We start from the raw sequence: 10640 nt of genomic DNA on the forward strand, positions 1-10640 counted from the left end.
ATTCCAAAAACCCTGGTAGCAGTGTTCCATTACTTTAATGTCCTGGTGAAAGCGCTCACCTTGTTCATCGCTTACATCCCCAGGACTTTGAGAGAAGAAATCTAAATGTGAATGCAAAAAGTGCATTTTCAGATACATGTGACATGCAAGACACTGGTATGCATTTAGCAGTTTCTCAACACCTTCAACATATTCTGGAGATTTTTTTTATCCTAAGAAGTTTTCACAGATCCACTCGAAGCTTTTCCAAGATCTCAATTTCTTATCATTTAGAGTTCCTTCAAATACATCACCTGTCATAAGCTCTCTGATCTGAGGACCAACAAATACCCCTTCCTTCAGTTTTGCTGGTGAAATGCTGGAGAATTTTTGTGAAATGTACTGGAACCCTTGTGAATTTATCTTTGCCATGGCTTTCACAACGTTTTTAACCTAACCCAACTTTATATGTAGTGGATGAATAAAGATTTTTGTTGGAGCAACTAAAGGATTATGCTGAACATTGTCTCTACCTGAAGCATAGATGTTTCTCTGTCCCCAATCAGGACGAACATAATGCTCTACTGTATTTCTACTGTCCCATAAACACAAGAAGCAACAAGATTTTGTGAAACCTCCTTCCATTCCCATTAGCAGACCAATCACTTTCAAATCTCCACAGATATTCTATTGATGATGCTTATATTGTATAGCATCCAAAACAACTGACAGATTTTCATAACTTTCCTTGAGATGACATAAGTGAGCAACAAGGATTGATGGTTTCATATTTCCATTGTGAAGTAACACTGCTTTCAAACTTCTCTGGGATGAGTCAATAAACAATCACCAATCTGCAACAAAACACTCTTGATTCAGTTCTTCAAAGAGGCCATTCACATTGTTACAGTACACCATTGGTCCGTCAACTGTGAAAAATTGTGTTAAAGTGTTACTTCTGTTTCGGTAATAAGACACTTTGACATAATCATGAAGAAGATTCTTCTGTTTCAACCTAGATGCAAAAAGTTCAGCTTTATCTTTTGACCATGAAATGTCTCTGATGAGGTCATTTAATCCAAGTTGAGTAAAGCGTTCTGGCTGCTCGGCTGCTCCATCAGGTACATACTCATCTTGACTTGAGGTCTCCATGTCTTCACCAGTAGCTTCAGCTCCATAGTCTTCATATTGTACGTCATTTTCATCCAACCAGACAACTGTAGTACAGGAACTGGCAAGGTATCATCATGTGGAACTGGCCTAATTGCAGTATTCAAGTTCAGGGTAATCTTATGCTTGTTCTTTGTAGAAAAGCCCTTCAGTTTGACAAAACAAAGGTAGTAGTCATCACTATGATTTTTGGGTTCTCTCCAAATCATGGGAACAGCAAATGGCTTAGCCACTTTCCTCATATTCAACCAGTCACGAAGACCATTTGAACAACTTGAGCATATCACATGAGGTGCCCAGCTTTTGTCTTGTCACCAAGTGGACAATTAAAGTACATCTGGTACATCTTTTTAATATCATGAATGATTGAACGTACTTGGCCTTTTGGTGTAAAAGAACCACACACACAGCAGAATCTGTTCGGATGATTGATACACTGTCGGGGGATTTTTCGCCTTTAAATCAGATCAAACAGCAGACTAAGTTCAGTTCAATGGTGATGACAAACTAAAAAAAAATGTGATGAGCCAACCGACTATATGTAGATATTTCCCCAGAGATGACAGAGGCAGCTTGTATTTAGAACTAATTTTACTAGAGGTACTCTGGTAGATAACTATGTACAGTTGTGAGGTAAATATGTCAGCCTATTCCTTATAGATGAACATTTGCAGACAGGCAGTTTCTCAGTGTGATATTGGCTGCTTTCAGGTTCTCTCTCTGTGGAGACCCTCACTCAGTTACACCTCAGTGGCTGAGCTCTTTTCTTCCCTCTGAGGTTACTTGCCCTCCAAGAAATGCAGTGAAAATCCTCTCACAAAAGCAGATGTCCGCTTCCTTCCCTTCTATCTCCCTGTGGAAGGGCTCAGATCCCTGTAGAGGCCTATCTCATGTCAGAGTCTCACATGCCAGTCCTTGCTGCCATCACCATCCATTTCTGACTGACTCAAATCTTACCGCCTCATAACAGATAGCTCCTCTCCATAACATGTGACTTTCCCAGAAGCAGTCATTAGCTGACTGCACTGTCAATACTCCTTCCCTTAAAACTCTCTAAAACCTTTACTGATGTTATCCCTGTAAGAAAATTCACAATTAACCCCTTAGTGACGGAGCCAATTTGCAGCTTAATGACCAGGCCAATTTTTACAATTCTGACCACTGTCACTTTATGGGTTATAACTCTGGAACGCTTTAACGGATCCCGCTGATTCTGAGACTGTTTTTTTCATGACATAATGTAATTCATGTTAGTGGTAAAATTTCTTCTCTATTACTTGCATTTATTTATGAAAAAAAAACGGAAAATTTGTAAAATTTCGCAATTTTCAAATTTTGAATTTCTATGCCCTTGAATCAGAGAGATATGTCACACAAAATAGTTAATAAATAACATTTTCCACATGTCTACTTTACATCAGCACAATTTTGGAATCAAATTTTAATTTTTGTTAGAAAGTTATAAGGGTTAATGGTATGTGCACACGTTGCAGATTTGTCTGCAGATTTTTCCGCACTGAATCTGCATCTCTTGGCAGAAAGCCCAGGTAAAAATCTGCGTGTTTTTGATGCATTTTTTTTGCGTGGATTTGATGCGTTTTTTATGCGTTTTTTCATGTGTTTTTGATGCGTTTTTGTATGCGTTTTTGAAAACTAAATAAAGATCTATTATTGAACAAAAAAAATGATTTGTGGTGTCATTTCTTGTCCAACCTCCTCTTTTAGGCTACGTTCACATTTGCGGTGTGCGCCGCAGCGTCGTCGCCGCACCAAAACGCATGCGGCGTGCGGCCCTATATTTAACATTGGGGCCGCATGGCGCCGCATGTACATGCGTTGTCATGCGTTTTGGTGCGTTGTACGCCGCATGCGGCGTTAGGGCGCACCTGTCAGGGCGCGGCAAACGCAACATGTTGCATTTTTTGGGCGGCGCAGACTTCGTAAAAAACGCATGCGTCGTGTTTGCGTCGTGTTTGCGTCGTCAATGCGGCTTTTTTCCCATTGACTTGCATTGACAACGCAGACGACGCAAGTACTTGCGTCGTGGTGCGTTGTACGACGCATGCGTTTTCCAATAAAAAATGCAAAACATTGTCTAGACTTTGTCTAGACACTAAAAAAACACTATATATATAAAAAAAAAGGGGGTTTGGCATTGTCTTTCACAAGGCTAGCTACAGAGAAGACTGACTGAAGGGAATCTGCTTTCCAAACATGTAAGTATATATTTCTCTTTGCATATTTTTTATTCTGTGTTTTATTTATTGATTTTGATTTAATTTGTGCAATGTTTGTTCTGTGCTATTGTACGGTTATGGCACTGTGGGTTGTATTGAAAAATTGTTTTTTTTAATCTGGTTTTGATGTACTTCTGGCGTTATATGCTGGCGTTTGTTGTCTTCGGCCTTGCTTGGTTTTGGGTTGTTCTGGTGTCATGCAGTTGGTCAATGTCTTTAAATTTGGCAGATTTTTTTTTGAAATTTCTGGTGCATGTCTTTTTCTGGTTTCTATTGTTGGGGGTAACCGTATGGCGTTTTTTATTGGCTCATGTCTTGCTGTGTTTTATTATGCTGTGGGCATTTTTTTTTCTTTCCTTGAGTGTCTTTTCTTGCTGGTGGGGGGGGCTACATTTATGATGTTTCATTTGTATTGTATTGTTCTGGGCTGCTATATGCCATTCTATTTTCAATTGTATTTTACCTTTTTTTGGGGGGGTTTAAACTCTGATGGTTTTACGTCGTTTTCCCTATGGCTTCCGTATGTATCTCCTTTCTTGAATGTTTCCATTGACAAGTGTGTAGTATGGCCTTTATATTAATAATTTTTTTTTGTTGGGGGCCTTTTTTTAAAAATTTATTGTGTTTTCTTTTCTATTTGACTATGTTTTATCTTTTGGGTTGCTGTATATTGTAACAGCGGTTGACCCGTAATGTTTATTGCTTATTATCTAGAATGGTATTTAGCGCCTTTTTCTGATGTATTTCTGTGGATGTCACCAGATGGTGTTGTTTTGGATCATGTCTTGTTGTAATTGTAAATTATGGCGTTCATTAGTTTGCTATTTCATTGTGCCTTTTTTTTTCTGTATTTATTTTTTTGATAATTTTGTAGCTTTTGAAAATTTTACATAGGTGTCTATTTTTGCTTAATTTTGTTTGGGTCTATTCTTGTATTGTTTCTTCGATTTTATTCTCTTGCAATGTATGGCATTGTGGTGTCGCTTTTTGAGTTTGCATTGTCCTATCAGTCAACAGTCAATTGTGGTTTTTTAATGTTTTGGGCCTATTTTATTGTATGTGGCATTGGATGTGATTTTTTGCTCATTTTTTCATTGCAGCACAAACTTGCAAGAATGCCAAGTTCTTCAGAACATAGCCAATCGGCGCGGGGGAGTGCGGTGAGTAATTATGTCCAGTTGCTTACTATTAGCTGCCATTTGTAGCATTGACAATAATTTTTGTATACAATTTTTCCAGGCTTCTTCAAGTGAGGGGGAAGGCAGTCAGCGGGAGCAGAGAGATCGGGGCCAAGATGTGGCGTCAGGCCGGCGAGTGAGTATTTTTTTTTTTTTATCTTTTTTTTTTCAGTAGCATCCTGCTGTGAGGAACATTACATTTGAGGAGCATCCTGCTTTCACTAGGGATGTTTACTAAGCTTAGGCCCCCGTCACACATACCAAGATCGCTAGCGAGATCGCTGCTGAGTCACTAGTTTTGTGACGCAACAGCGACCTCAGTAGCGATCTCGCTAATATGTGTGACCCGTACCAGCGATCAGGCCCCTGCTGTGAGATCGCTGGTCGTGTTGGAATGGCCTGGGCCGTTTTTTGGTCGTTGAGGTCCCGCTGACATCGCTGAAGTGGTGTGTGTGACACCGATCCAGCGATGTCTTCCCTGGTAACCATGATAAACATCGGGTTACTAAGCGCAGGGCCGCGCTTAGTAACCCGATGTTTACCATGGTTACCCGGGTGCTGCAGGGGGACTTCAGCATCATTGAAGACAGTTTCAACGATGCCGAAGTCGTTCCCCTGATCGTTGGTCGCTGGAGAGAGCTGTCTGTGTGACAGCTCCCCAGCAACCACACAACGACTTACCAACGATCACGGCCAGGCAGTATCGCTGGTCGTGATGGTTGTTAAATCACTATGTGAGACGGGGCCTTTATACATTATAGATTTTCAGGGCAGCAAGTATTGGGGGAAGGTAAAATAAAGTTGAACTCCCTGCACACAAACATTCCAAAACACAGGTGTAGAAAACATCAATATACATACATCAAATGGCAAAGGATAGGGCAGAGGTACCTATCATGCCAGGTGCTGGTGGTTGTTAATATTTGCATATTTTTAACCTATTTGTTTTCTAATTTTTCTAGGTTTCACAACGGGCCCAAGGAGAGAGTGTAGATGTGGACCTCCTTATTTCAAGCATCCAGGAGCGGGGCCCGTTGTGGGACAGCCGTGACCCTCGGCACATGGACCAGGTGGTGTCTAGGCGTTTGTGGGCAGAGGTGGCAAACTCGCTGTGGGATGGCTTTGACAGTGCCTCAGCGAAGGACAAAGGCACCTTTAGTGAGTATTGCAGATACGCTGCTATGACCCATCTTGCTAGGATAAACACAACCGTGTGTGATGCGATCAACGCCTACACTTTGCATCGCACACGGTTGTTTTATCCTTTTACAATGCTAAATATGTAACAATTTTTTTGTCTTTACATTAACAGTGAAAAAGTTGAGGACCAGATGGCGATCCATAAAGGACCGTTTCAATAAGGGGATTCGTGCTGAGGAGGAGCAAGCTCGGAGTGGTGCTGCTGCGTCCAAGTCGGTGCCCTATAAATATAACAGGGCACTCCAGTTCTTAAGACCGGTCCTTGGCCGCCGACAGTAAGTATTTTGTCAACATACCATATTGCACATCCACATTGTACATTGCCCAGACACATAGCATATTGCACAGCCACATAGTACATTGCCCAGCCACGTACATTGTGCATCCACATAGTAGATTTCCAGGCCACTATATCGCAGCCACATAGTACACGTTCGAGCTACATATACACATAGTATATTTCCAAAGGAACATAGTATATTGGCCATCCATGTAGTCATCGTAGCATTTTGGCCATCCTTTAACCCTAGTGGAATGGTATATAGCCCATTAGTAATTTTTTGGGTTAGGCGTGAGTCATTGTAGTCCATGACAGGTTACGTTCTGAGTCAGGGTAGTTCTGATTGCAGGAATAATGATGACGTCTCGATCACATGATCCTAACGTCATGGCCATTCCTGCGATCAGATCAACAAAGTCTTTTTTTTAAAGTTTTTGGGTTTTTAAATTTTATTCTTGACTTTAAATTTTCTACTATTTTTTTTGACATAGGCATTATCTAGATTTGTTTTTTTTAAGATGACAGGGGTATGCATTGCCTTTGCCAACTTGAATTAACAGTCATTATCTGCCGTCGGTATGTCCATGATTGTTATCGTGAGCCCTAATGCTCAGCTGGCGATAACAATCAGCAATTTATTATAGGCCACACAGACTAAGATACAGGGGATTGTAATGTTTTGTTGTGTCATGTAATGTAAATTTTTTTACAGGAGTTGGCGTATGTGATAGTTTATTAATTGAAGACTAATTTTTTCCTTTTCTTTTCACAGGACACACAGCAGCACCCTCCAGCGAGCTCCCCCCTGTGAAGCGGAACTTCATGGATCGCCATCTGACCCGTCACAGCCATCCCACAGCGACAGCAGGCTTGCACCACCATCATCTGGAGAACCGGCTGCCGGTACATCAGGTTTTCCCCTGCCCGAGGCCTCTGGCGCACCTTCGTTCGGGAATTCCCGACAGCGCCAGCGGGCCTCGGACAGGCCAGCCATGCCAGAATTTTTGCACTTGAGCACGGTGTTCCAGAATGGTTTCAAGGCGATGACCGATAAAATGTCCAGTATCGAACGTCGCCTTGAAGCCATTGAAGCCGAGCTCTCAAATCCGGCAAAACATTTTTTAAGCACAATTGCTAAGGGCATGGTGGAAAACCTTACGCCGGAACTCCAGATTTCGGTGATGCAGGACTGCAACAATTCTTACGTGAGGGCTCTGCAGCAGTCTCGGGTCGCGCAGTCAGCGACACTGCCCGTAGTGCCGTCGTTGGCTAGCGTGACTCCGACTACTGCTGCAGAGTCACTCCAGCCACCCCACCCTGGTCCAAGTGCCGGGCGACGCCACCACAGGCACCATACCAGTGTGCGGCCCACTCCTGCTCCTGCCAGGCCCTCATCCTCCCGTAGGAGTGCTTCTGGGGGAGATGCCGCAGAAGGCAGGAAAAGAAAAAAAAAAACACATAAGAGGAGGCACACAGACACACACACAGAGGCACAGGTTCTGGCTGCTCCAAGACAGACACCATCTCGTCGTGGCTCTAGCCACAGCAGGAGCAGCCAGGGCCAACCAAGCCAAAAACGCAGGCGGCTTGTGTTGCCTCCTCCCTCCTCTACTGACGAGGCGGTCTCCCTAGTGTACCCTGCGGGGGGTTTGGACCTGCCATCAAGCCTCCTCGAGTATGGCGGCTCCTCCTCCTCCTCCTCCTCTACCACTCCCAGGTCCAGAACTAGAAGCTACCGGTCACCGGTGGTAGCGGATGTTGATCCCCCCTCGGCTGTTGATACCCCCTAATTTTCTTTTCCCTTTTTTTCTGTTTCCCCTCAATAAAAATTTATTTTTTTGTATACAATATTTGGTCTTCTTTTCAAGTACACTGCTCGGTAATTCACTCCGTGCGTCGTTTATTTGTGCTTCAAACACCTCATATATGCAATGTCAGACAGTATTTTTGGATTTTTTAATTTGACCGTTTCTTTGGGTGTCTTTCATTGCTGTATGAGGTGTTTCCAAACACTAAAGTGTATGAGTTGTTTTCAAAGAAAAAGGGTATGTGTCCACGCTCAGGATTGCATCCGGATTTGGTCCGGATTTTAATTCAATATTTGTAGCCAAAACCAGGCGTGGGTAATAAATACAGCAGTGGAGCATATGTTTCTATTCTACTTTTCCTAATTGTTCCACTCCTGGTTTTGGCTTACAAATATTGATGAAAAAACCTGAGCAATTCAGGATGCAATCCTGAACGTGGACACATACTGTAAAGGTACCTTCACACTTAACAATGCTGCAGCAAAACAGACAACGATGCAATTCACTGCAGCATCGCTATTTGGGAGCTGGAGAGCGGTCTGTGTGACCGCTCTCCAGCGACCAACGATGCCGAGGTCCCCGGGTAACCATGTTAAACATCGGGTTGCTAAGCGCAGGGCGCACTTCCGATGTTTACCCTGGTTACCAGTGTAAAATGAAAAAAAAAAAAATATTCACAATCGCATCCCCCGGCGTCAGCTTCCCTGCACTGACTGAGTGACGTCCCTCACAGCAACGCTGTGCTGTGCATTCACTTTACGGCCGGCGCTCACTCAGTGCAGGAAGTGGACGCCAGGGGACGCGAAGATGAGTATATTTATTTTTATTTTTTAGTTTACAATTAACACTGGTAACCACGGTAAACATCGGGTTACTAAGCGCGACCATGCGCTTGGTAACCCGTTGTTTACCCTGGTTACCAGTGTAAAACATCGCTGGTATCGTTGATTTTGCTGTCAAACACAACGATACACGGCGATCTGACAAACAAATAAATATGGTATGGTATAAATTTTGTCTTGGAAGCAGGGTAGAAAACGTAAGAAAATTTTTTTATTAAAACACAACATTTTAAAAACAAAGGTTTCCAAGTTTTTTAGATAAGGCACATTTACATTGGTGAACTATTTTTAGCATAGTCACACCAGAATACAGTCCAACAGTTTATTACACCATTGAATCTTGCCATGACAGACGGCCAACATCTGACACAAAATAGGCCGCAAAACGGTCCCTCATCTGCGCAATTTCCACACTTGTCCTCAGAGGATGATCATGGAAATTGGGCAATGGGTTGGCTATGGTTTCATCCAGATCAACGTTCAGTCTCTCTTTGGCCAGAATAAAATTGTGGAGAACCACACACGCCTTCACCACCTCATCCACTGTCTCAGTTTTCAGATTAATGGCGGATCCTAATATCCGCCATTTAGAGACAAGGATGCCAAAGGCGCACTCCACAGTCCTTCTGGCCCTGGACAGTCTGTAATTGAACACCCTTTTCGTGTGGTCCAAGCCCCGACTTGAGTAGGGTTTCAATAGGTTGGCAGACATTTGGAATGCCTCATCCCCAACCACAACAAATGGCATCGCAGGGCCTTCGGTGTGGGGAAGAGGTCGTGGCTGGGGGAAATTGAAATTGTTGCCATATAATTTTTGGCCCATATCAGACTCTTTGAATGTGCGCGAGTCATTTGACCGGCCAAAAGCACCAATGTCGACTGCCAGAAAACGGCAGTCCGCACCGGCAATTGCCATCAGCACAGTGGAAAAATATTTTTTGTAGTTATAGAAAAGGGATCCACTTTTCCCTGGCTTGGTAATACGAATGTGCTTGCCATCCACCGCGCCAATACAGTTTGGAAACGAACACACTTCCTCAAATTTCTCGGCGTTGGCCAACCAGATATCGCTTGTAGGGACGGGTAAAAATTCTTCACGGAGGTTATCCCACAAAGCGCGGCAGGTCTCAGCAATAATTCCCGAGAGAGTGGAGACTCCAATCCGGAACTGAAATTGAAGGGATCGCAAGGTCTCTCCGGTAGCCAGGAAACTGCCAAGAAGATAAAGAAATTACATTAGTACATTGCAATTTATAAGGGTATGTCTCCACTGTCCGGAGACGCGGCGCTATCGTTGCAGCGGTGAAGCCGGTCGGCGATAAGCCCCGCCCCCTTCCTGGGACGCGATGGTGCCGGATGTGTACAGTACACATCCGGGATCATCGCACCCCTCGCCGTAGGGCCCTGTGATATACCTTGCGGGGACGCTGCGTCCCCGCAAGGTGTACGGACATGCTGTGTTCTGAAAAGACGCGCAGCATGTCCGGAGTCGCAGGGCCTCCGCGTGCGGGTTTCCACGCATAGTGGAGACGGGATTTCATAAAATCCCCTCCACTATGCTGGAACATCTGGACGCTGCTTGTTTGACGCTGCAGCGTCAAACAAGCAGCGTTTACTGACCGTAGAAACACAGCCTAAAAGTACATTGACCATACCACCCCCAAAAAAAATTAAGAAAAAAAAAAAAAAAAAAGGGAAGATGTGAACGTAGCCGAACATATCTCAGTCATTCAAACAGCTACGTACCGTAGAGTCACCAGCAGCCGTTCCTCTGCGGAAATAGCTCTCCGGAGCTGAGTGTCCTGCCTGCTAATGGCTCCTTCCACCCGACGCAGAAGATACCGGAAGCTCTCCTGAGACATCCTGGTGTACTCGAAATATTTCTCCAGGTTCTCATTCAGTTCGCCAAACAAGCTATGGTATGCTCCACGGCTCTCCCGGACTTC

At 43.8% G+C, this 10640-nt stretch overlaps 1 protein-coding gene across 1 annotated transcript; it reads left to right on the forward strand.

The window, feature by feature from the left end:
- The first annotated feature begins 3048 nt into the window (after window positions 1–3048).
- Window positions 3049–7298, forward strand: LOC143792900 (uncharacterized). The gene is made up of 4 exons (XM_077279360.1): window positions 3049–4546; window positions 4626–4700; window positions 5527–5722; window positions 5877–7298. Exons 1-4 carry the CDS (start codon window positions 4349–4351, stop codon window positions 6041–6043), a joined length of 636 nt encoding a protein of 211 aa, XP_077135475.1. The 5' UTR covers window positions 3049–4348; the 3' UTR covers window positions 6044–7298.
- The last annotated feature ends 3342 nt before the right edge of the window (window positions 7299–10640 follow it).

Source organism: Ranitomeya variabilis, chromosome 1 (genome assembly GCF_051348905.1).
Source record: "Ranitomeya variabilis isolate aRanVar5 chromosome 1, aRanVar5.hap1, whole genome shotgun sequence".
Taxonomy (NCBI): Eukaryota; Metazoa; Chordata; class Amphibia; order Anura; family Dendrobatidae; genus Ranitomeya; species Ranitomeya variabilis.

Bases quoted from the DNA above. Each gene is read 5' to 3' on its own strand.
- LOC143792900 (XM_077279360.1), top strand. From the start codon at position 4,349: ATGTATGGCATTGTGGTGTCGCTTTTTGAGTTTGCATTGTCCTATCAG. The intron at 4,547-4,625 runs GTGAGTAATTAT...CAATTTTTCCAG, and splicing joins AATCGGCGCGGGGGAGTGCG to GCTTCTTCAAGTGAGGGGGA. The intron at 5,723-5,876 runs GTGAGTATTGCA...TTACATTAACAG, and splicing joins GAAGGACAAAGGCACCTTTA to TGAAAAAGTTGAGGACCAGA.